Raw genomic sequence first — 25,821 nt, forward strand, 5'->3', positions numbered from 1 at the left:
TAAACGTATATGAGCATTTTCTAAAAAGCTTTTGTAAGTCTTCATTTGGGTGGATGTTTGTGATAATAGGTACGGATCTCTCTTCACATGACATAATTTGAGAAAGGCAGGTGAGTAAATGCTGTTGGTACTTTATTTGTGAAATTTTGCCCTAAGTTTGCGCTGTATAAATGACTTCAGAATTCGGATCCAGAGAAGTGTACAAGGTGCCCTTGTGTGTATCAGGGTGGTCTTAGTGACTTGCAGTGGTTAGGGTGCTGAACATGGACTGCCTTTCTCCCAGTAAGGGCACTCAAGGCAGCTGCATAAAACACTTAACAGTATTGTAAGGATAGACAGTGGAGAGAGTGATATATGCTGCCTTGAATGCTGAAGTGCAGGAAATCTGATCTCCCCTTGCCTTTCTTCAGTTTGAAAAGCAATTTGTGATGCCTCAGCAGTGGGCAACAGAATGGAAAGTAAAGAAAAAGCGTTCATACATGTGTAGGAAAGCACATGTGGAAATAGGTTGTGCAGATAATACCCTTCCACTGTGAAGGCTGGAAACAAAATTGTATGTTATATTCATGAAATAAAACATATTCTAAGATATTGTACTAATCGATTCTTTTTTCTTTAGGTCCACGATGGGCTTCCTGGAACACAGGTGTCTTTATTTGTATCAGATGTGCTGGAATACATCGAAATCTGGGGGTTCATATATCCAGGGTCAAGTCTGTCAACTTGGACCAATGGACACCAGAACAAATACAGGTAAAAAGAACTTCTGACTGACTGAATAAACTGGAACTTGACTGGAAGAAGATTGTTCTTGTTGCCACCATTCAGATTTAGAGAGTCCAAATAGAAGGAAGTTCACTTTTTTGGCCCTTAGAAGGGTCCCTAAGGTGACTCACACAACTGAACTAGGCCAATGAAAATACCTGTATAATGCAATCAAATTAGTTCTCCAAAACCAAGAACAGGTTTGGGATTGATTTTGTTCAAATAAAAAATGCTCAACTGAGAATTACACTTTTCCCCCTTTTATTTTTTTTCCTAGTGCATGCAGGAGATGGGCAACACCAAGGCAAGGTTACTTTATGAAGCAAATCTACCAGAAAACTTTCGAAGACCTCAAACAGATCAGTATCCTTTGTGTCTTTCCATACTAGGATAAGGCTAGAGTATTTTAGATGTTATGCAATATATTCACAATGTCATAATGATTCTGAATTATGTACAATGAATTATGTACAATGGCAAAACTGAAAAGTTGAGAATTGAAAAGGAAAAAGAAAAAAAACAGTTAAATGATCAAGACATTTCCAATGAATTAGAGGTAGCTTTATTATTTATTTATTCTGGTATTTCTGTGCTCTTATCCTCATTTGTTGTGACTCTTGCCGATTGGGTTTTAACATGGTAGAGTAGTTGATATTTTGTTGACATTTATTTTTGTGTGTTATAGTTTTATGTATACTGTATGCATTTTTAATAATTATTGTAAGCAGCTTTGGGTGCCCTCTGGGAGAAAAATGAGACAAATAGAGTCATATAGGGGAATTTGGAATTGAGATGCCACCACACACTCAAGCACCCTATTTCTCTTTTGAGTCATTTCTTCTGATTCATTGATGGCAAGTAAGAAAGGGTAAACAGTGCACAGCAGCTGATGCAGCATAGATGAGATTGTGTTACTGTAGAAACATCTGTCCCCTCTCCCGGTATTCACTAAGGAAGCTGGGGAAATATTAGATATTTTCTGCTTGCCTTAATCAGTCACTGTTTTCACATAGATTTAAAGATGTAGGTCAAAATCATTTGTGCTAGAATAATAGAGGTATTAAGAATTGCCAAATGAAATCAAGCACTGAATGAGGACTTTGTTAAAATATTAATTAAAATTGAATGTGCTTGCAGATATTTACAGTAGGTTCAGTTCTGGTTTTAAAACCTTACCTCGAATATAAACGTGGAATTAATGTTCTGCACTGTACACTCTCTTTGGTCTACCTTCTGTTTTTCCTTAAGTTATCTGATCTCAGAGCTGTGGAATTTTTTATCAGGGATAAATATGAGAAAAAGAAATACTACGACAAGAATGCAATTAACGTCACAAGTGTAAGCAAGCAATAACTATTCTCTTCTGAATTTCTGTTCAGCATATTAATGTGAGAACTTAGTTATCATGCATGCTAAAATGGTGTAAGTACCTCTAAAGAGAAGTACTATATATAGGAAAGTTAAACACCTAGCAAGGGATTCACTGGAAAATAGATTTTAATACAAAGGCATGGAAACACTGATCTTCGTTATCTCTAATAGAACGCACGATTAATGACTTTTTGAAAAATAAAGTACTTTGTTAACTGAGGGTGTAATTCAGTTGGAACTTTGAGCTGTAGGTTCCTACAAGGGCTTGTATTCTGGAAACTGCAGCGTTGCTTTTTTTAATTTTTTTGTAAACAGTGCCAGCTCAGAAATGGTTAATACTCTGAGAAAGGAATGGTCAGGTTCCAGCTTTGAGCCTGAATGACTTTAATCCAAAATGGAATTACTGTGGTAGCCTTGTGTCTGTGCAGAGGCTGGAGAGAGGGAGGAGCTAGACTAAGTCAGGGTAGAGAACAAGAAACAGTAAATGGGGTTGGAACAGGAGTTCAGAAGTATAGCAGATAGATTTCTACAGATTTGTACTCATGGTGAAGACAACGAAAAGGACTATCTGGCAAAGTTTATTCAAGGATTTTGTAAAGCAGAGGTTGTGTTGGGGAGAACCTTATTTGCTTGCGTCAGTTTGTGGCTTTGAAGTGAAGTATGGACTACCTGGAGTTCAAAACTTAAGAACATAAGAGCAGCCCTGCTGGATCAGACCATAGGCCCATCTAGTCCAGCTTCCTGTATCTCACAGTGGCCCACCAAATGCCCCAGGAAGCACACCGGATAACAAGAGACCTGCATCCTGGTGCCCTCCCTTGTCAATCATTGAAGCCAACAGGAACATGGGCGTGTTTTTAAAAAAAAAATTTAATTTTTTTTTAAAAAAACTATAATATAAGAATTTCTTTGTTATATCTGATCAAAAGGTTCATCCGATCAAAAGACAGCTTTTTTTCTCCCAACAGTGGCTGGCCCAATGCATGCTGTATAGTTAGCCAGCCCATTGTAAACAGGTGTATACTGCTTTTGGTCTGCTAATTAATAATAAATGTACCCTTTTTCATTCGCCTTATACTGTACTTAGCTAGCTTTACTCACCCTGAGGAGTTGACTAAAATGTCAGTAAAAATACATTTTTCTTATGTGTCTACCTGAATTAGGTGCTATAACTCTCACTTAAAGTCCCTGGAACCCTCATTGTGCAGCAAAGAGTTTTGTCAACTTATTGATCATATTTCTACATCAAGCTTTACTTGTTAGATTGGCCCTTTAATGTTAAAAATATGTAAAGAGTTTGAGTAGGAATGAAATTGCATTTAATGAAACACTTAAGTGACTTCAGATATTACAAAGAAGTGCTGGCAGCATGATTTGCGATAGTTTATCCAACTTGAGGTGTAATGTTCAGAGCCAGCCATTGTGAGACGCAGTCCACGGCCATATCTAAGTGGCAAAGCACTTGTTTGCATGAGACAAACTAAGGATCAAGCCCTGGCATTTCCAGCTAAGAGAATTTCACATAGGGCTAAGAAAAGCCTCAGCCTTGGAGAGCTAATGTCAGAGCAGACATGGTACTGGATCAGTGTAATGGAGTGTAACTTCATATGTTCAAAAAATAGCATCAGCACCTGAAGCTGAGACCTCCTCAGTATTTGCCCTCTTGCTAAGAACTGCACTATGCTTTGCCTTTTAAGATATGTGATCAATCTCTGTATTAGGAAAAGCGCGCCTTTTGTAATGTATGACTGAATTGTTCACTAGAGGTATGGTTTGGGTTGCTGCAATGGTTTCAGCTTTTCAGTTTGTGCATTAGAAATTCTTAAAAATTGCTTGTTAAATCACATAGTACATTCCGTCTGATAATATGGTGGTAAATGGATTATTGGAAGTTTGGGATATTAGTAAAAAATAAATTGGCAATGTATTTCTTGCTATTAGAAATGTTAAACAATTGATCACAGTAAGCATTTAGAATCTTTTAAATTATGACAAGGAACTCTTTGGGCACATAACCTTGTAGAATGCAGGTTTATGATCCGGTGGAATAGATTATGAAAAAAGAGACTTACATTTTTCCAATACTTATAGGTTCATTGTTACTTACATGGTTTGAAAAGACAATTTGCTGAGAGAGACAACAGAATATGATGAAGTTGTGATTACAGAATTGTATAAGAAGCAATTAGCACAGATACAAGGCAAATTGGAAGGAGTGCTGATAAGAACATACAAAATGCAATGGGCTAAAGACTTATGCAGTGAGAATGAAGAATGGGTATACATTTATTTACCATCAGAATGATGTTTTCAGGCCTTGGAAGGCCTTTACATCACCTCCTCCTTCTCCTCCCCTCCTTCCTCCAGCGAAGGAATACCAGCCTTGTGTTTGCGCATGGGCTTTTATAGGCTCTGGGCTCACTGGGTTTCACGTGAGCTCAAGGCCTATAAAAGACCTTGACCAAGCACGCAGTCAGCTTTCCTGCACTGCTGCTGAGGTGTGAGGTGCCCTCCTGCCTCGCTCCTCTCAGTGCAGTTCCTCCTTGGGGCTTTGCCCCTCCCCCTGCACCAGTGCTCCTGCTTTGCAGCCACCAGCCATCAGTTGGGGTTCGTCCCCCCGCACCAGCCACCAACGAGCACTCCTGCTCAGGGCTTTTTCCCCCCTCACCAGGCACCAAGAAGCACTCCTCATCGGAGTTTGCCCCCTGCACCAGCCACCAGCGAGTGCTCCTGCTCAGGGCTTCATTCCCCTGCACCAGCCACCAGCGAGCATTCCTGCCTCATCCCCCCCCCCTTGGAGTTCCTGCACCCACCAGCCAGCACACCTTGTGCTTCAGACATTTGGGTTGCGTCCAAGAACTCTCTGCTACTTCCTGAAGGAGAAAGGTGAATCTGCCAGCAGTTACCTGCTATTTTTCTCCTGCTCTTTTTTCTGTAAAAAAAATAAATAAAAATCATAGCCATGTGCATGTGTGTCTGCCCCAATTTCTGCATAATAAGTTTCTTAGGCTGCAATCCTAACCACCCTTTCCTGAGAGTAAGCCCCATTGATTTGCTGACTTCAAGTGTTTTGAGAAGGACTTTGCAATATTTGTAAAGCCATTTTCTGTCAAGGTGAATGAGGTGCCAGAAGACCTCCAAATGGAGATAATTGATATGCAGTGTGATTCTATAATGAGGGGTAAATTCAGTATGGTTGATGTGAGAACATTTTATCAATACACAAGTTCAAAATACCCCAACTTAACAACTTTTGCCGCAAGAATTATGTCCATGTTTGTGACAATGTACACTTGTGAACAGCTGTTTTCTTTAATGAATATAAATAAGTCCAAATATCGTTCTCAGCTAAGTGACAGACATTTAACTTCTGAAGGTTGCCACCGCTCAGTCACGTGCTCCCAACTTTGATGCTGTGGTCTAAGCTAAAAGATGTCAGGCATCAGGAAGCAAGTAGCAATGTAAATTTTTATGTTGCTGAACCCATTTTCTGCCCAGGTGAATGAGGTGCCATAAGAACTCCCGTTGGAGTTGATTTACAGTTGATATGCAGTGTGGTTCTATACTAAGGGGTAAATTCAGTGTGGTTGATGTGGGAGCATTTTACTGCTTTCCAAGTTCAAAATACCTCCAGCTGGCAGCCTTTGCTGCAAGAATTTATTTTCATGTTTGGGACAACTTACTCTTGTTAACTTCTGTTTTCTCTTTTCATATGAACAAGCCAAAGCATTGTACTCAGCTCAGTGTGAATGCTGTTCTGAGGGTTGCAGTCACTTGCAAGTAGCAACATAAATGAACAGCAATCACATCATGGTACAAAAGTGATGCCTTTTTATTTCTATTGTTTCAAAATTGTTCAGTTGTGAGTAACAACATTATAGGGGTAGGTGGATATAGCCAATAATATACAATAGTTGTGAATAGTGATTAACCACTCTGCGGTCAGTGTCTGTTATACAAATACGATGTGCAATACCGACCCTCAACAGGTGTCATGAGTCCAGTGTGGCCCCCAGGATGAAATGAGATTGACACCCCTGATGTAGACCATCTCCTCTAATACATAAGGGCTTGAGTTTGTATGAATGTTTGAAATGTAAGATTATGGATTGAAAATACTAATTAAAAAAGGTACGTCCCTCTTTAATGGAGCATAATGTTGGAAGTGAGGAACAGTAATGAAATAGTGGTCTTGACTAATAAGGGGGTATCTTAAATGTAGGCGTAATAAGATTTCACACTTCATGTTTCCATCCTTTGCACTTTACTGACATGGCACAGCTGCAATTTCAGTGTGAGTGGAGAGGCAGATGAGAATTGTATTGAGGATGATAATTGCAGCATTTGTATACCACCTTTCTCACTGATTGTCACAAGATTGATGTGGATGGTAAGGAGGTGGCTGGTTGTAAGCAATGGCTGTAGATTAACTGTCATTCCTACTTCTAATTTTAGTTCTGACTGAGGAGCTTGGTGACATGAACCTTTTGGTTTATGAGCTACTAAATTCATAATTACAGAAACTCAATCTTTTAAGCAACGAGGAGCTTTTTCTAGCTTTTGGTAACTATAATAGGAACAAAAAGAAACTTCTGAGAATCCTTCTATATAAATCTCATTTTCATATGATAATTGTGTTTGTTCATTTACAAACTGAATAAAACTGTGGGTAAAGCTGAAAATAGCCTGCTGACTGCAGTTGTACACAGGGATATTGAAAAGACTATATAAACTGCATAATAAGCTTGGTAGTTTATGACTAGTAGGCTATTCCTGGTTAACTCTTTTTGTTTCTATTTCCAAATGGAGGATTTTATTTGAAAGTTATAAATTTAATTAGAGTTCTGAGTTATTTTGTTTTGCTCTTAAAATAAATATTCTGTTAGACTCTGTAAGAACAAAGGCGCCTTTGCCTCCTTCCTTGTACCCATGGGACAGGGTTCTTCTCAAGCTTCAGAACATTAATATTTCAACAGTCACACTGGATAAAATTGAACAATAGCTGAAACTTAATTATTTTCCCTGTACTTGTGATATGATCTTATCCAAGCTCATTTCTTATTTTATGTGCTAGTGAATTCATCCATAAATCATTCACTATTACCTGATTTTTTTGTCTCCTTTTAGAAAAAAACCCCAGTAAATTTCAAAAGATAAATGAATAACTGACAGTATCTCCTCCTCTTCACAGTGGCTTAATTTTTGCAACCTGGAGTAAAACACATAGGCTGAAATAAGGAAGTCCTTCCTGAACCTCATCCATCTTTCTTAGAATGCAAGCAGTAGCAAAGTTTGCCTAGCTTTTAACATGCAGACTCTTTGTGTTGCTTGTTTCATCTCTATCCTGTCTTTTCTACATTGTACCTGTATCCTCTGAGATTAATGGAGAGCAGTAAAATAAGCTTATGGCTGTTCTGTTGTCTGTTAATTAAATCTGCCTTGGGGCCTTTCTCATCTTTCATCTGCTTTGTACAGATGTCTTCCTCTGATGCTGTTCAGCCTTTGGCATCCTCTCCTTCTCTACAAGCTGCTTCTGAGAAAAGCAAAATGGAGGTATCCCTTCTTCCTAGTGTATGTGCTGTCTTTGGATGCAGAAGCTTTCTGTAGTTGATTTAAATGATGGTGTGGAATAATTTCTCTATGCCTGTGCAGTGATTTGTCAATGAGAAGAGTAACAAAAGAGAAGATTGCAAACATTTTAAAGATAAAATTCAAGCATGATTATATCACTTCTGTGTTCAACTGAAGTGAATCACTCTGCTGACTCTAACTTTCATAATCCAGTTTGGACTGGTGATTCCAATATTCACATTTTCTGCACTGTTTTGCAACACTATATAGATCAGTTGATACTCCTCTACATCCTTCTTTGAAAGACACAGAACTCATTCATTACCCTTCTTCAGAGAAGAGCAGTATTTTTCTAGAAGTGTATCTTAGATTCCCCCAACCTGTATCAGATATCTCACTTGTGTAAATCATGCCATGCTAACCAGGGTTAGCAAGTACTCTGCACCAATTTTGATAAGAAATGGCTCCAATAGTCACTATAATTCTCTGGTTATTTGCAGTAGCATACTTTTTGCCAGCCCCAGTCCTAAGCACATTTATTTTGTAGTAGGTCCCTTTCATTTTAATGGCAATTTCCAAGTGGCATCTCTGTCCTAATACGATCTCTAATGAAATACCCCTTGTAAACCATGGTTTTCAAATTGGGAGCCAGCCTTAGGAATATGCTTTCCTTTTTTCCTTTTGTTTGCCTTGATCATGTTTTAGTTTTCAGTCTGCATCAGTGCTAACAAGATTTTATCGTTCAGGATTTGAAGAGAGATTACAAATCCAAGTTAAGAGGGAACCTTGTTGACACTAGGTGTGTTTTGCATTCATTCAGATGCAGCACTTAAACCATGGTCAAGGCTGGCAAAAATTGGGAGGAACATGCTTATAGATCCCATTTTGTAGCCCTCCTGTAGTAATTCATGGCAAAACCTCTACAGTTTATCTCTTTGAAGGATCACAACATGTAGCTAGAATGCCCTGTTACCACTGATAATGCTTAATGCAGTGATTTTCAACCTTTTTCATCTCACAGCATGGTAGTAAGGCTCTAAAGCAGTCAACGCACACCATCAGTTTTTTGACAATTGACAAGGCACACTCTGCTGCCAGTGGAGGGTTCGCATCCCCAGTGGCTCTACTAACAAATGACCCTCTCCCAAATTCCTGAGGCTCACTTGGGGACCATTCACATTACACCAGTGTGCCATGGCACAGTGGTTGAAAATGGCTGGCTTAATGTAAGTCTGAAGTACGTATGTGAAGATTTCATGTAGGAGTGCAATCTGTGAAGAGACTAGTGTGTGTAAAGTGCTGTACTAATGGAAATGATTTTGAGTGGCTATTAAATTTTTAATATATTAAAAGTTTGTTTTATATAATAGCTGCTAACAGGACATTCTTTCCACAGAAGGAAAAGGAAAAAAAGAAAGAAGAAAAGAAGAAAGACAGAGAACCAGAAAAACCTTTGAAAGGCTTAGGAGTTGAAAAAGTAAGACCAGTTTTTTCATCTTACAAATTTCTCCCCCCCCCCCATAAAGCATGTGTTATTTCATGTATGAGAAATAAAAGTAATTTGAGTAATTGTGAACATTACATATGACATTACTACTTGCAGCTTGAGCTGCGTGGAAATCTGAGCAGGAAATAATAACGACCCAAAGGTCTGTGTCAGTTCTGTCAGAAACACACCTACAAGAGAAGGAACTTTCATTCTCTGGCTGCCGTGGGTCTTTTCTTCCAGCTGCTTGTTTTGTGCTAATAATGGCTAACACACATTACCTGGAGAGTGATTTGCTGTGTCTTTTAATAAGGAGAATCTTGGCTTGTGTAACATGACAATATAGTAGAGCAAATCATTTTTTAAATCATATTCTGTTACACAGCCAACTGTTGCCAGTTTTAATGATTTTTCGACACAGTGCTGAATTATTATGAAGCACTTAACTGTGTTGATGTTGTACCAAGAAATGTATTAGGAATTAGTGGAGAGGTGAAAACCACCCTATGTGACCTGTATTTGGGTTCTGGTTTGCTCAAAGTAACATATGTAGTTCAGTACAATGAAGTTTAAGATGCTTGTCTTGAATGAGCACATACTTTAATGTGCTTTTTTTTTGTTTGTTTGGCTGTGTTGGTGCTATCGATGAATAGGTAATAATCTGGAAAGTGAACAGTAGAATGAACATACCCTGTGAGATACTGTTTGATAAGAGGATTCCTCCATAAAGGGTCATTTTGTTTTCATTCTGGATCTGTTGAAAAGGACATATTTTTTGTTAACAATGATAACCCAAGAGCATAGCTTTCACAAAGAATGGTATCTTTTCCATTGCTTAAAATAATATTCACATCCAAGACTAGGTCTCTTTTAAAAATGATGTAGCTGAACACCTGTAAAGAGAACATTCATCAAAACGTCCTTTGCACACCCTAACCCAATCTGTGCCTTCAACCCTTGGTATGTCGCTCCTTCCCTGGAAATCTACAACGCGGTGGAGAATTTTCTTATAAATACCCAAAGCAGGAGTTTATAGCAGCAGTAGATAAGCTTTGTTCTGCCATCGCTTTCTTGGACAACTGGGATTATCTTTGAGAAAGTAAAGGGAATCCTGTTTAAATAAAAGGTTCATTTAAAAGAATAAGTGGGGGGTACACAAGAGCACCCATATGGAGTTTCAGTTATGTTCAGAACATCCCCATCCAGCACAGAAAATAAAAAAAGAAATTAGCTAACTCAAACTACTCACAGTAAGCATTTCCGGGCCTAAGCAGTTGAAGAGGCAGGACATCGTGAAGCAGACTGACCGCACCTCTTCCTTAGCAGGTAGAAGGGTCCAATTTTTAGCCCCTATTCTTTTACTAAATTGAGCCAATTGATTTGACAAGATGCTATACATTTTCCTGATTCATGCTAGCTGGCAAAGGTATTTTTAATCTTTAATCCCCCTACAAGATCCAAGTGTCTGGGTAAGTGATCTAATCTATTCTGAATAATTCTTCACCTTGCAGATGACAACCCCCCCCCCCGCCCAAAAAAGGTGACACCAAGATATCTCCCTAGCTGGATTTTTGCTCTCCGCCCCCCCAGCAGAACAAAGGTAGTGCTCTGGGTTCAGGCCACCAACCGTAGTTTCTGTCACATTTTCCCCTTGTTTCCTGGCATTTCAAAGAGATCACAGTTAATAGAATTGAAACGTCTACTCTTGGCAAACCAAATGTAAATTGCCCTATTCCCATATAATTGTACATGACCATCTTGACAACACACCATATTTATCAAATGTTATAGAATTACGGACTCACTCCCAATGTTCTGCTGCTGTTGTTTTTTTTCTAACTAACATCTTCAACATTCTGTAGCTCCTGGGGGCCACCGAGCATGCCTAGTTCACATCAAGTTGATTGTGTGGGGGTGGGGGTGGTGTTCTTTTTCTTTTTCTTTCAATTTACAAACTTAGCTACATCTGTGTACCTACGGAGTTCCTCTAGTTATTTTGCTTCCAATTTAAGACAGCCATCTGAGGCTACTATTCATATAGATAGACTTTTATCTATGTTTTATTTCCATTTTTTTCTTGTGTAGTATAAGAAGGCTGGATAAATACTCATCACTGCAGTTCCCAAACTATGTGTTGTGGTACCTCAGGTCACCACAGTGAACAGAAAGGGGTGCTTTGGGATATTTTAAATTTTTTAAGGGTAACGCACTGATGAAACTGTAGGGGTGCTGTGAAAAAATTACTGAGACAGTAAGAGTGCCTTGAACCGAGAAAGTTTGAGAACCTCTGCTTTATCCTTTTAATATTAGCATGTTCTGTTTTGAACGGCAGTTCTTGTTCATGCAGTAATTATGAATGCTAAAAGATTAAATGACATATAGCTTAAAGCAAAATAGAATTAATTTACATGACCAGTAATCACGGCAATTGTATATTGTCTTCCGGCAATAAGGGTCAGAACAAGTTATAAGCTTTTTAATAATATAAGCACTAGAATCTGCGTTCAAATAGAAATAATAATCAGCAATTATCAGGACTGCATATCTTAAGAGAGAATTGCAGCAGTCTCTTACCCATACGATAGAAAACAAGGCAGTTGGGAATTAGAAAGTGTCTTATGACCTAAACATATTAATTTCATTAAGTAATATTTAGTACACATCTTTTGCATATTCATAATTATTATATATTTTGTTTTCTAAAGGGTATGTAACCATGGATATAACAAAAAGATACTTGTACATACATTAGATCAGGAAATCTATAAAATATGCCTCATGGATCAAATACTAACACATAAAACATTTCAGAGCAGCCAGTTGTAATCCCAAGAATCACAAGCTTGATTCTTTTATGTCTCATAGTTTCAGCAAGAAATTTGAAACTTTTTAATTAAATATTTGGGGGAGAGAAAAGAAATTCAGTTAAACTGTGAATGAAGACGTTTTAAAATGAGTGAAACGTTTCAGTCGCCCATCATATCCATCAAAATGGTGTGCAAACTTTATTAACCACATAAAGCCAAAAATTGAAGCATACCTGTTTTATACAGGTGGAGCAATGGTATGCATACGAGATGTGTTCTTGGACCCTCCCATGAATACTGAAAACTGCGAATAAGAAAATCTGCAGTTTCGGCCCCTTTAAATCCTCTGAAGGCAACTGGAGCTGTCCACGGCCTCTGCAGGCTTCAGAAAGTCCGTTTCAGGCTGAAAAATGCAACTTCCAGTTTTCCTTGGGGATCCCAGTTTCCCAGGATCGCCTTGCTCAGGAGGCTGCAGTGACTGGGATGCACTCACCAGTCCCTGCTGCAGCCTCTCAGGGGTGCAGGGACCCCTGCGCGAGGGTCTGCAGGGCTCCCCAGGTCTTGAAAAGTGAAAGCGCAAGATTGCACTCCCAGTTTTGCGGAAGTGGAGCGCGATTGCTGCGCTTTCACTTTTCAAGTCCTGGGGAGCTCTGCAGAAGGTTGTGCAGGGTTCCCTGCAGCCCAGGAATGCTGCTGCAGGGACTGATGAGTGCATGCCAGTCCCTGCAGCCCCCTGAGCGAGGCGATCCTGGGGATCGCTTTGCTGCCTCCCCCAACCCCCGCAAGAACTTACTGCAGTTCAAACTCTCCCTGAGAGTTTGAAAACCACTGCTTTAGTTCCTTTTCAGTTCCTGCTAAAGCAGCCTCATGAAGAATGCTTCCCTTTATCTCCCAAACCTCAGGTGAGAAAACAGCTTTAATCTTTCTTCTACATATGTTTGGTTGGCAACCTTCAGTCTCGAAAGACTATGGTATAAGCCTACAGCACCCAGTATTCCCAGGCGGTCTCCCATCCAAGTACTAACCAGGCCTGACCCTGCTTAGCTTCCAAGATCAGACGAGATTGGGCATGTGCAGGGTAACAGTTGCTATGTTTAGTGGCTATTTAAAAAAAAAATTAAGATTTTAAAAAAATTAGTAGGGTATGTAATCTTGCCTCATTACTAGTGTTACTTTTAAAAAGTGACTTCCTATTTTTAATGTATATAGGAAAGAGGCAATAAACTCTTTCTGAATCAAGACAAGCAATAATGCGATAGTAAAAGCAGAGGAATAAGACACTAGATTGAGGATTTAGCAAAATAAAACTGAAAAAATTGAATAATAATAATAATAATAATAATAATAACAACAACAGGTATTTATATACCGCCTTTCTTGGTCTTTATTCAAGACTTTATTCAAGGCGGTTTACATAGGCAGGCTTTTATTTAAATCCCTTATTAAATAGGGATTTTTACAATTTGAAAGAAGGTTCTTTCTTTCAAGAACCACTACATTCAAGGTGTTTCATTCCGATCTGGCTTCACATTCTGGCCTCCATCCTCCCACGCTCAGAGCAGATGGAATAGCTCGGCTTCAGCTTGTCAGCTGCTTCAAGGTCGCACAGTGCCGGTGGCCTCGAACTGGCGACCTTGTGGATGTTATCTTTAGGCAGACGGAGGCTCTACCCTCTAGACCAGACCTCCTGCAAAAAATTGAAGGGTTCAACCCTATTAAACGTATTGCTTAAACCACCTCTAGCATTTAGCAAACACAACAGAGAGTCTTGTGGAACCTTAACAAGTTACAGCAGTGTTTCCCAAAGTGAGGGTTGGGAAACTCTGGCTCGTATAGTACCTAAGTCAGCTGCCATTGAAAATATAGAACTGAAAATACAGTGTCTAGAGCTGCTGGATAGGGTGGGCTCTCAGTGGGTGAGATGCATGATGTTTTGTCCTGAATAGATGGGAAAATGGAACTCTTTCTAGGGGGGAGGGTTGTGTGATTGAAGAATCGACTTCTGCATTCTGCTTTGACTTCTGAGCTGGAATGTTTTAATTCTGAGCTATTCAAAATAACAGCATGAGTGCACTGTGTAATGGGACCTTTGGCAGATTGCAGTTTAGGTTTGAAGCCTAAATGGATGATGTCATTTCTGGCCATGACATCACTTCCAGGCTAATGACGTCACTTCTGGTGGGTCCCAATAGATTGTCATTCTAAAAAGCGGTTCCCAGTGCTAAAAAGTTTGAGAACCACTGAGTTACAGCATTAGCTGTTGTTGATTTCAGTCCTCTGCATCAGATGCATTTCTATACCTGTGGGTGTTCCTGCATGCATATGCATATATACCTCTACTGCACATTATGAAGATTGCACTCCATGAATCTGTTTAAGTGGAGTATATAAATAAAGAACAATAAATTTTGCTATTCTTTAAAGTGCCATAAAACTCTTGGCTGCGTTTACTGCTACAACTGTAACACAACTCTCCCTCTGGACAAAGTAAGCAAAATGTTTTCCAACCCTAGTTCAAGATAGCAGCCTCCAAGTATCTTCTTGAAGTGGCATGAAAAGGTTTTTTTTCTCAGAGTGGTGTATGCAGATTGTCAATCCAGAACATCTTTTTTCCATTTTTCTTCTTGTTCAGATCATATGCAATAATATAAGAAAACATAAGTTTGTATGTGATATATTGGGAATGTCAAATGAGATTTTTTTTTCCTTTTGACATGCTAATAGTTTGCATATTTGGGTGACTGACCTTTATGCCTATAAATGCATAAAAGCAATTTAAATCCCTGGGCTTCCATTTTGTAAATACACCGAACAACCATACTTATATCAGCTAGTCAAGAAATTTGGCTATTACCCAGATGAGTAGTCAGTACTGACTAAGTTTAGCTTTTGATTCTAGACTGGTGATGATAAAACAGAGTTCTTCCTAACCAGTTCTACTGAAGAGTACTCTTTTGTAAAATATTTACATGTGTAGTAACAAGTGTTCCTGCTTATAAAATCTAAAGTGAAATAAATGCCTTGTAAAATGCAGAATGTTGGAAGTATGTTCTCTGTAACTCTTCAATAATAAGCTAAACTGTACAGTTCAAAGTGCAGCGAGAACACATTCAGACTTTTAGATTGTGGCTATCCTTAGGGCACAAAGTGTAGGTCTTTGTTGAATGACAAGCCTAAGCAGGAGTTCCGGGGCAGAACAACTCATTTCTTTTTTAAAGGGCATGATTAACAAAGTGCAATGATATAAATAAGAGAGAATTATAAAACCCTTGACGAACAAAAAAAAGCTTTTGAAAATTATACATAATAAAACAAAATTAACTCTGTAGTATAGCAACACTGATAATCAGGTTAACTGTCAGGGTTGCACTAATATTATACTTTTTATGTATTTGTTAGCAGAAAGGGCTGAAACGTATGTTTCAGACAAAGAATTCAGCAGGAGTAATAGCTTTTTAATGCACACTTATTGAAGTGGTATGAAAAGGGCATAGGAGCTGTCAGGAAAAAATATCTGCAGGCCTATTACAAATTTATAGAAAACTGCTAACATGACTTGCTTGCCGCAAGGGAGTTCACAAATGTTAAGCAATCATTTCAGACTTTATTGCTATCAAAGACAGTATAGAGGGAATAAATCAAATTAGTTTTATATAAAAGCTTGGTTTGTATGTAATCAGAAAACATAAGGCCTTGTTCAGTAATTATGGAAGCTTTGCAAGCCTGTAGTAAATTGCAAATTATTTTGGGTGAAATTATAATTTAAGAACACTTTCTAAATAAAGAACTTTTATAGTGGTAGATGAGAGGCAGTATTGTGTGTTTACTTGAGGCAAAATGTTTAAAGTAAAACCAGAAAATGTGAAAAGGACGATTTAAATTTTGTCCTTGCTTTTTGTCAAGGCAGTTTATCCAGTTCATTCTATTTCTAAGATTGAATTGGTGACTAACTTTAGAAAGTAGTTGATTTGTGTTTGGAACCGAGATGTGATGGATGTCCTTATGCTTCTTTATAAAGCAAGTTTCAGTAGTGGAGTTCCCTGAGGGGGGGCACAGTGCTGTGTTTTGCATGATGTCTCAGTGTACCATGGAAGAGGCGTCCTTTCCTTGCCTTCGGAGTGCTTCCAGGTGGCTTGAGCAAAGCAGAAGAGACTACTGAGTTGCAGGGGCATATCTGAATTGAGTTAGATTTTGGTGCTAAAGCTGTTCAGATGTTGCCAGCTTTGTAGAAACATTGCATTAACTAGTCTCTTTAATAGAAGGCATTGTTTCACTTAAGCTGGGAATAAGGAAATATTCTTACTTTTTGTAGAATATTTGTTTGTTCTTACTCTGGTGCTGGGGTGGAGACAAAAACACAAAAGCTGTTGTGTATGTTTTAAACGCCAGTTCTGGTTTAGGAAGGATCCTCAGATGCACTCAGAATGGTGCAGTCCTCATAAATGTTTTACTCCACTGTGAGTCAGTGACTTGAAAAGAGAAAGAAAGAGTATTAGCATTCCTGTAAGAAGGTAGTGATAGTTACTGCACTGTTTAGGTTCTGGTTTGCATAAATGGGTTACAATTGCAGCCCAGTCCTATCTAGTGCCAGTGCAAGGGATGCAGCGGCCACTGCATTCTACATGCTGTCACAGGGAAGAGGCCGGCAAGGGGTGGGAAGAAGCGCTTACTGGAATTTTGGCTGCTGGAAGGCCCCTATGGGACTTTTCAAAGCTGTGCCAGCCCTGTTTCTGGAATAACTGAGGAGCCTGCTGGGGGCATGTCAGACCCACGACGGCGTTTGGAATCTGGTGGCTTCCTTGATCCCAGCCCCTTTCCCACTGCAAGCAGAACCCCATTGGTGACTGGTCTGTGCCGCTCTGTTGGCAGTGCATGTCCTTCTGGCTGCTCTGCAGTAGCCACCAGTGGAAAGGCTGCTGTGATGGCAGGGCTTGTGAACTATTGGTTTAACTGCAGCTGAGGTTATTCATGTTTAAAATATTGTAGAGCAGTGGTTCCCAACCTTTAGTAGCTCAGGGACCACTAAGGCAAAATTTTGAGATGGTGGGAACCACATGCAAACCCCCCTCGCACACAAAAAATACAATTAAATTTGTAATACATAAGATTATTTAATAATTAATGTGATGGTTGTGCTTCCATTTGCTTCACTAGCTGTGAAAGTCTTGGGTTTACATGGAACACATAATAATCCCCCCCCAACTCAGAGGTTTTCACACCCACCCAATTCAATCCAATCTCTTTTCCCCCACACCAGACCACATTACGCACAGCCCTTGCCTCTTTTAAGTGTGGAAAAACACCTCAAAAAGGGAGAGGGTAAGCACAGGGGGATTATAGACAAGTCATGCAAGGTAGTTAAATGAGCCAACAAAAAGCACACACATTCCTACACACTTCCTTTTGTTACACAGCCCTGGCCCTGCTCCCCCCCCCCACTTGTGAGTCCAGAGTCCTTAGGAAAGTGTTCAACACAATTTAGGCAGGTGGGTCCTGAAGGAGAAGAGACGTGTGAAGGAAGCACCAGCTCAGAGACATCTTGGAATGGCTGCTGCATGTCTCAGGAAGAAAAGTCCTTTTGGTGTGCACTGTAAGGTCTTTGGGGGGGGGGAGCCTCTCTTCACTTCCTGTTCTAATTGCTGTCATGCTGTAGCTGTGGAATACTTTGGTTGGAGCTAAGAGATTGTGAGCAAGCCTATAGGTAGGCTGCAGCCACAAAACAACAGCTGCCTACTCTGCCATTAGTTTGTGGAACTCCTTGCCCCAAGATGTGATGATGGTGTCTAGACTAGATGCCTTTAAAAGGGGATTGGAGAAATTTCTGGAGAAGTTCATCACAGCCACAGTGTGACTAAAAGCCCCATTCTAGGTATGTCTACTCAGAAGTAAGTCCCATTATAGTCAGTGGGGCTTACTCCAAGGTAAGCATGCATAGGATTGCAATCTAAGGAGATAGGGGAACTGGCCAAGTGTGGGGTGGGGGAGGGCTCCCCATGGACAAAGCTGCTGCTCTCTGAGGAGGAAAAGTCAGGGGTTACACCTGCTGTACTTGGCTATGGCGGTGCCTGTTCTGCAACTTCTGGGATTGCTTCTCCCTTGGTGAGCAGCTTGCAGTAAGACAGCAGAGGTGCTGCCTGTTTACCTCTCCAAAAGGGGTGCCAAAACCTGGTTGCCTGGATCCCTTGCTCCACCCCTGGCATTAGAAGAGCACATCCAGGGGGCCCAATCCTGCCAGCTGGGAAGGGGGTACCAGGGCTAGGGGTTGAGCATACTGTTTCTCCCCTCTCCTGCTGCCACACTGCCTCCAACTCCCTTCCTCTGTGTTCCCTGGCCAGCTGAAGCCCGGCCTCCCAGGGAAATCACATCCAGAGAAACCCACTCCCAGGGAAACCCCCCCAACCAGCCAACCAGCTATGCCTTTGGGAGCCTGTTCCTTCTCCTCCTTATTACTCCCATTCCCCACCTCCTCCTCCTCCTCCTCCTCCTGCGGTGGCCCCCCCACCTGCCCAAGAGACTTCCCAGGCTGGCTACAGTCTTGATTTGACTCCTGAAAAACCAGGCTGCGAGGGCTCACCTCAAGGCACAGGGTCAAGGAATGGAGGCAGCAGGCTGGAGGCAGCGGCGGCAGGGCACCTCTCCTCTGCATGTAACTGAGCCAGGAGACTGCACAAACACGTGCATCTTAAAAGGCGCATGCACTTCACTTTTTCGCTTGTCTGGGCACTCACAGACAAGGAGGGAAGGGAGGTGGAGGGGGGAGGCAGGAGATGGAGAAAGACTATGCTCTGATTGGCTCTGAGCTGCTCTGATAAGCTGCTGGCGCTGCAGAGGCTTTTTTCTTCCTGGAAGGGCATTTTTTTCATTTTTCACCAGAGAGGTTGCAGACCACCTGGGAGGGCGCTGCGGACCACCAGTGGTCTGCAGACCATGGGTTGGGAACCCTAGTTTGTAGAGTAAGTCTTCCCAGGAGTTTTGGAAATAGACTACCCCTTGTGACCACTAGTTCAGAGAGATTATACAAGCAGCCTACAACTGTTCCAGTCAAATCCACTTGATATAACCTGAATGTTGTTGGCTTCTGTCTGAAGCACAATATTTACGCATTTTAAGTACACCTTAAATTTTCCTTGTCCACTCTGAAGACTGTTGTGGATCAATGAACATTTCTTATGAGCAGCTTTAAATATCTCCTGTGGTGCTGGCAGCAAGGGCATGTTGAACTGTGAGGAGGTGAAATCTGCTTTGACAGTGCTCATGGAATGGAGAAGTATGCTGCTTAACTATGTTTTGTTCTGCTACCCCTACTCTGCCAAGTATTTAACTTTAAGCACCCATCTATTTTTGTCTGGCTTTACCTTTCAGAATAGTTTTAATGGCAAGATCCATAATAGTTTTGCTGATTCCAACAGTCTGAGGCTAAGAGGCAAAGAAGGAAGGCTCATAGCCAGGGAGACAGACCAGGGACAGACTGCACTTGCTCCCGGTGTGGAAGGGATTGTCACTCCCGGATTGGCCTTTTCAGCCACACTAGACGCTGTGCCAGAACCACCTTTCAGAGCGCGATACCATAGTCTTTCGAGACTGAAGGTTGCCAATAATATGTGTGTCCTGGGATAAGCTCATGCCAGTAAATTCAACCTCGGAGCTACATTCACAAAAATAGTAATTGGCAATTAGTTGCTTCCAGGATTATTTAGGGTCAGTTAACTCAAAAATGTTTTGGTGCGATCAGCACAAAACAGTGGTGTTACAATAAAAGTTATTAAACTGAAGAACCAAACTTTATATGTGTACCAGTACCATTTGATATGATTTATTAAAAGCTCTTCAAAAGTAATAAAGCAGAAACTTTATTTTAGATATTGCAATGTAGCGTGTACCTCTTCTTTCCCCACTCCATAAAACAGGAGCTGGGTTGGCATTTGGACTTTATACTATTTTAAATCTGATTCAGCATTTCTCAACCACTGGTGCTTGAAGTGATGTCCGGTGGTTCACATGAGACCCCCAGACTCCTCCCACCCGGCAACATGACAAGCAGTGGTCAAAGGCTTGGCTTGGTGGGCAGAGCTCCAGCATGTGGTTTTCGTGCACTCAGAAAGCCCGCACCCCATCCACCCTGAGCCTCTTACTGGTTTTTGGTGTGTTGCATCTGACCTCATTATTGTGTCATCGCCAGTTACTTCTGGTGGTACTTCTGGTGGACCACACAAAGTGGTATGGTGAGGGACAAATGTTGAGACACTGATCTAATTATAATATGTACTTGTCATGTTTCCTTGTGAACTTTTAGTGCAGAAGCATGATACATTGCAGTGGACAGCACCAAGAGTTGCAGTCCGCAAGCAGTGCACCTGTCTGTTTCTATAAGATATCCTTAAATGAAGGCCACTTTGTTTGGCTTTATAGTATTGTAGGAAAGTTGGCATAATAAATCATTTGGTTCCCACTTTAGACCTATAGATATGTGTATGAATTTGGAAGATAAACCTTATATATGGTCTTCATTAGATTGATTTATCTTAAATCTCAGAGTAACAATATTTAAAGCTGTTTTAGGGTATTAAAATGAACTGAGCAATGTATTTTTTAAGTATATGACACCGACTGCGTTTTGTTGCAACAAAAAGGTCTTGCATAGTTCCCAGAGATACTTGGGGTTTGAACCATTGAGGCAGGATGTGTTAATTTGTTAGGAACTAATGCAGTTGCCCGTTGTAATAATGTTTACTATTAACCGTGTGTGTGTGTGTGTGTGTGTGTGTGTGTGTTGGTAATGTGTGCATCAGTATAGCAGCATAGTCTTTTTGTATGTTACACTTGTATATAACACATAAAAACTTGTACAGTATAGTGACCAAAGTGGGCTAGGAAGTTCCTTGTTTAAATTTCACTTTAGCCCTGAAGTTGTTACGGAACCTTAGACAAGTGACAATTAACTCAGCCTCAGGATGCTATTGTTCTCTAAGGTTTGCTGTGCTCATGTATGTTTTGGACACTTGGAAAAATGCTTTAGAAATATTTAACACTTCCTGAAACAATTTTGACATTCTTTTTCCCAGACCACCCCCCCCCCCCCGGTAAATGCTAGTTTGATCCAGACCTTGCCTTCTTTAGGCATAGTCTCCCACTCGCACAGAAGGAGTGCAAGTTTCAGCAATTCCTCTTTGCAGGAAGGGTAAGACAATGTTTGCAAATGATAGGGTTTGTTTCAAGCTAGTGCAAGCAGAAGGAAAGAGATTGTGCTGCCCTTATGGGGCTTCCCCCCCCTCCCGCAGCTTCTGAGGTTCAAGGGACTCTCAGGAATAGGAAGGCATGTGGGTCACGGGACTGTAGGGGGAGCAGGGAATGTACTCAACAAGGAAACAGGTTTTGGGGGAAGGAGGCCAGAGGTGTGCAATAGTGAGCAGGAAGAGAGAAATCCCATGTATAAGTATTTTCTACACCTGCTAGTATGAATTGCAGTTCATCAAGAAATTGAAATTAAAAGTGAGGCTAAATGAGCTATGTGGTGATGTAAATTTTTAATCCTGTTTGTTCATTTAAAACTGTTGTTTTTAAATAAAGCCTCAGAAGAAAGAGGATCAGCAACTGGAACTTATAGCAGGTCCCAAGAAAATACCAGAATCTACTGTCGATCTTTTAGGACTTGGTAAGTAGTAAATTATCTTAGTTTTAATTTGTATTAAAAATCTATGCAACAAGATTTATGGTTGTATATGTAATGTCTTGATGTTTCATATGGCTGAATTCTGAACTGGTGTTGTAGTCTGATAGGGGATTGAAATGTGCCTGTGCCTATCAGTGTTGTCTTTACTAAACCACAAGTAATGAGCTCCTTAGGAAGGTGAAAGCTATCAGAATGAACTTCAAGGTATCTGTGGACTGTGACAGTTGTTTTTTTTAATTTTGGTTTCTCTTAAGAGCTAGACTTTCCCTCCTATATTTCTTTAAAATTTCTCCTTAATATCAACATGAAGACTGTGTACTTTTTGTTGAACATCTCTCAGGCCTAAAAGAACCGTGTAAATAGTTCTGGGTTTCTAAAATAGCAGTCTATCCCCGCAACCTCTGCTTTCACATGAAAACATATTTTTAAAATGGAGGTGTTTCAAAAACAGGTTGTAACATGAAACGGGTGCAATCTGCACATCACGTGTTTAAAAAAACTGGATGAAAGTAGTTCTTTGGATCCATTTGTGTACTTTTTTAAAGTTGGTATTTGTTTCTTTATGGAATTGCTATGCCCTAGCTAGGGAATCCCTGTCTTTGCACCCTTAAGGGATGGGGTGATGGCAAAAGCAGCAACGTTATTGCCGTGATTATGCCACTTATCGTGAAGATAAAAATAAAAGGTGTTTTTTTTTAATCCGGAAGGCTGGCACTCTGAATAATAAATTAAAAACAAACAAACAACCTTTAATCCCCAGTGGCAGCATGACCATGGCAGTCATATCACTGCCTTACCTCTCTCCCGCAAGTATTTACCCTGGTTCCGAAACACCAAGAGTGTTTAGGAAGTGCTGCCTTACAGAATGGCTCTTATTATGATAAGACCATTTTGTAATTAGCTCCATTATGTAAAACTGAGTCCTAGTGTGTTTGATCAATATTTGATCAGGCTCTAAAGTGTATTCCACTCTTTACTGTTTTACTTTCCTTTCACTTCGGCTTTGGTTAAAAAGCCGAAGTGAAATTTTGACGAAAAAATTATTTAGTTTATATGTCAGAAAGGTGTTTGCTTACGTTGTTAAGCAGGTTCAGCAATAGTGGGAACTTTCATGCTTAGGGTGAAATGGAGTTAATTAACATTAGTATTTAAATGGGTTTGCCTTATCTTGACTGTGTAAAGGATGTAATTTTTGGTGCAGGAGCATCCTACCCTTACAGGCTACATAATGCACCTTAGAGTTCTTAACTCCTGTGATCCACTGAAGCCTGAAGAACCACTAGAGAAATAAAATGACAGTAAATGCAGCATATGTAGGTTGAAATTGCATATTTTATAGAATCAGCTTATTGATGGAAATGCAGAAAGCATTCAAGTTTCATAGGTTCTTAAGGCTGTGCTGTCTGTCAAGAGTGTCACATCTCACTGAAACATTGATGCACTGAAATCGCACTCATTGACTCAACATCCTATTTCTCGCAAACAGCTGTCACAAATGAACTTTTGTATATCTAAACAACTCTTTTAAAACAGAGGACCACATTTTAGGTTTGTTTATGATAGATTACTAACACCTGATATAATCAAAACCTAACAGTCAGATGCAAGGTCAGTGTTAGGGCAGAGCAACCAAGCTTAAGAACCACCCTAATAGCCATTCTCTGATATGGCTTGCATGAGAAAATGTGGTTTGAGCTAGCAGCTTGTACATATTCACTGCAACAACTCCTGTGACCTTAGAGGCATATGTTCCTCTTTCAAAGAATGTAAAATGTTGCCCATATCTCATAACTTGGATAGCTAGCTTATTTTTGAAATCTGATACTTTGAAATGCAACAGTTGTCTTTTATTGCATATAAATGTACTTGTTTTTACAGTATTATGCATATTTTAAGACTTGGGTGGTTTTCACAAACTGCAGATGAGGTGTGTAATGAAATAGTTAACAGCTGTATTTCATTGTGGAGGATTTCCCCTCTAATTCTGAGGTGCTTCAGGTTTCAAAGGGAGCTAGCCAGTTAGAAAGCCAGGGAGGCATGGCGGAAATTTTCGCTCTCTCTTCTGTCTGCTTCTGACTAGACAAGATGGGGAGAGCTCACTCTCTGGTGAGCAGAGTGGAAGGCTGCTGGGGGCAGCCCCAATTACAGAAAGGGACCAAGTCTCAGCCAAAAGCTTCGATTCTCTTTATGTGGGTCTCTCTCCCCCCTGCAGATGTCAGGAGCTACTGGTCCCCTCAGCTCAGGCTAGGCCAAGTGGGTTCCAGGCTCTCAGCCTAATCCAGCAGGGCCTGCACATGTGAGGCTTCCCTGCAGAGCCAGCACCATTCAGGGGACATTATCTGTGAGAAACCAAACCTGTTTACATTTTTTTTTTTGCATCTGTTAATAAAATCTTTTGTCTTAAAACCTCTATCGTGTTCTGGGATCAGTGAACTTCTCTGCCTCCCTGCTCTGCAGGTATCACAGTCAGAGTGAGGGCATTTTAACAACCCAAAATAGCATTCTGGGGGAGGGGCTTTGCCCACAGAACACCTCTGGGAACCAGTTCTCTTGGTCTGGTGGCAGCGGACTAGATCTACCAAGTCTTGTTCCACCAAGCTGCATGTTTAAATGGATTGGAAGAGTGGGGATGGGAAGGGAGTGAGAGCTTGGTACTAGGCATCCCTGGATCAGCGGGGTGGTCACTAGAAGTTCCCCCCTTTCATGGCAAGGTGGTAAACCTATCTCTGTAGTGACTACTTTGGATTGTAGTGTACTTTGTAGTGACTACAGGTATGAATTTGTATATAGACTGCTCTTACAAAAATGTTCTAATTTATGAAGTATATTTTGTTCAATATGAAAGATCAGTCATTTGTGCCCCAACTTGCTGTTCAGATGTGTGCAGTCCAGATGCTTTACCACCTCCTGTGCTATTTGTGAGTACTAGGCTCGAGTCATCTATGATAGCTGGCTATTGAACCTAATTCTTCAAGAAGGTTTAGCCATTTCTGTCCAATGTTGCATATTTGCAACAGGGATCAATTGGGTACACCTATGGACTGGGAAGAAATGGGTTAACTTTTTTTCAGAACATATGGAAGAATAATCTTTACAAGAATCTTAAAACAAAATGTGCCCTTTGACTTTGAAGCTCGCTGGTATGAAGTGGGCATTGGCATTGAAGGAGCCGGAATGAAGAATCAGAACATTTAGTATTGCTGATTGTTCTGTAACTTAGGAATCAGTTTATGGATAAACTATGAAAATCAGAGGGGTATACTGGAGCAAAGAAGAATGTAACTTATCACAGAGTTCTTGGGGAAACAGAAAAATTGGAAAAGGCAAAGAATTTATTTTCATGTTCTTCAGTTCAAGTGTGCCTGAGATATTAGTGAAAACCATTCTGAACTATAGTTTAGTTTTTGTGTAGGTACATTTATCCCTAATTTATGGTTCCATTACATCTTAATTTAAAAATAACAAGCAAACACAGTTTGCATCCTTACATCTGAATAGCAAAGAAAGGCAAACTATGGCACAGTTATAAGCAATGGAAAAAAACTTGAGAAGATAATGAAAGCCTACAATTAGTTTTATCTTAGTGGTGGTATGAACATACTGTATAAAGTGGTATTTAAAAAGTTAAGGATTGAGGTGAATATATTGTGAAGGAGATAGATAAGTCCAGCACTTTGCACATACTTAAGTGCTGTATAAATATAAATCATAAATATTTTATGATTGTTACTTTATAGGGATCCTAGCAAAAACCAGGGTGTTCAGTTGAGAAAAAGCTTCTTGGCTATTAATCCAGCATACTTGCTGTATGATTATGAAAGAATTAAAGGAAGAACTTCAAGGGCACTTCAGCGGGGAAGCTCTAGGGGGTTAGCAGCATTAAATCCACCAATATGTCAACTTCTGAGGTAAGCAAACTAACATCAGGGACATTTTAAAATATATTAACTAAAGTGGCTAACTCAGTCCCGCTATGCTAAAATGTCCTCAGTCCATCACTACAGGATGGTTCAGGTGTAATGCCAAACTATATCTGAGCTTCAAGCACATGGACCTATCATGTCTTACTCATCTTACTCATGTGCAATCCTATGTATGCCTACTCAGAAGTAAGCCCCATGGAGTTTAATAAGGCTTACTCCCAAGTAATG

At 40.3% G+C, this 25,821-nt stretch overlaps 1 protein-coding gene and 1 pseudogene across 3 annotated transcripts in view; one reads left to right on the plus strand and one right to left on the minus strand.

Moving 5' to 3' along the window:
* Positions 1-25,821, plus strand: part of SMAP1 (small ArfGAP 1) — a 68,586-nt gene that overhangs the window by 13,822 nt on the left and 28,943 nt on the right. Inside the window, exons 2-7 of one of the 3 annotated variants that reach the window (XM_066612427.1) lie at positions 620-753; positions 1,043-1,128; positions 2,028-2,103; positions 7,612-7,707; positions 9,104-9,184; positions 21,568-21,652. In XM_066612427.1, the coding sequence (XP_066468524.1) occupies positions 620-753; positions 1,043-1,128; positions 2,028-2,103; positions 7,612-7,707; positions 9,104-9,184; positions 21,568-21,652 (558 nt within the window). The remainder of the gene's footprint in view (positions 1-619; positions 754-1,042; positions 1,129-2,027; positions 2,104-7,611; positions 7,708-9,103; positions 9,185-21,567; positions 21,653-25,821) is intronic. The other 2 variants (XM_066612428.1, XM_066612429.1) reach the window with 2 other exon arrangements.
* Positions 12,977-13,096, minus strand: LOC136637603 (5S ribosomal RNA; annotated as a pseudogene).

The sequence above is a fragment of the Tiliqua scincoides genome, chromosome 1 (assembly GCF_035046505.1).
Source record: "Tiliqua scincoides isolate rTilSci1 chromosome 1, rTilSci1.hap2, whole genome shotgun sequence".
Taxonomy (NCBI): Eukaryota; Metazoa; Chordata; class Lepidosauria; order Squamata; family Scincidae; genus Tiliqua; species Tiliqua scincoides.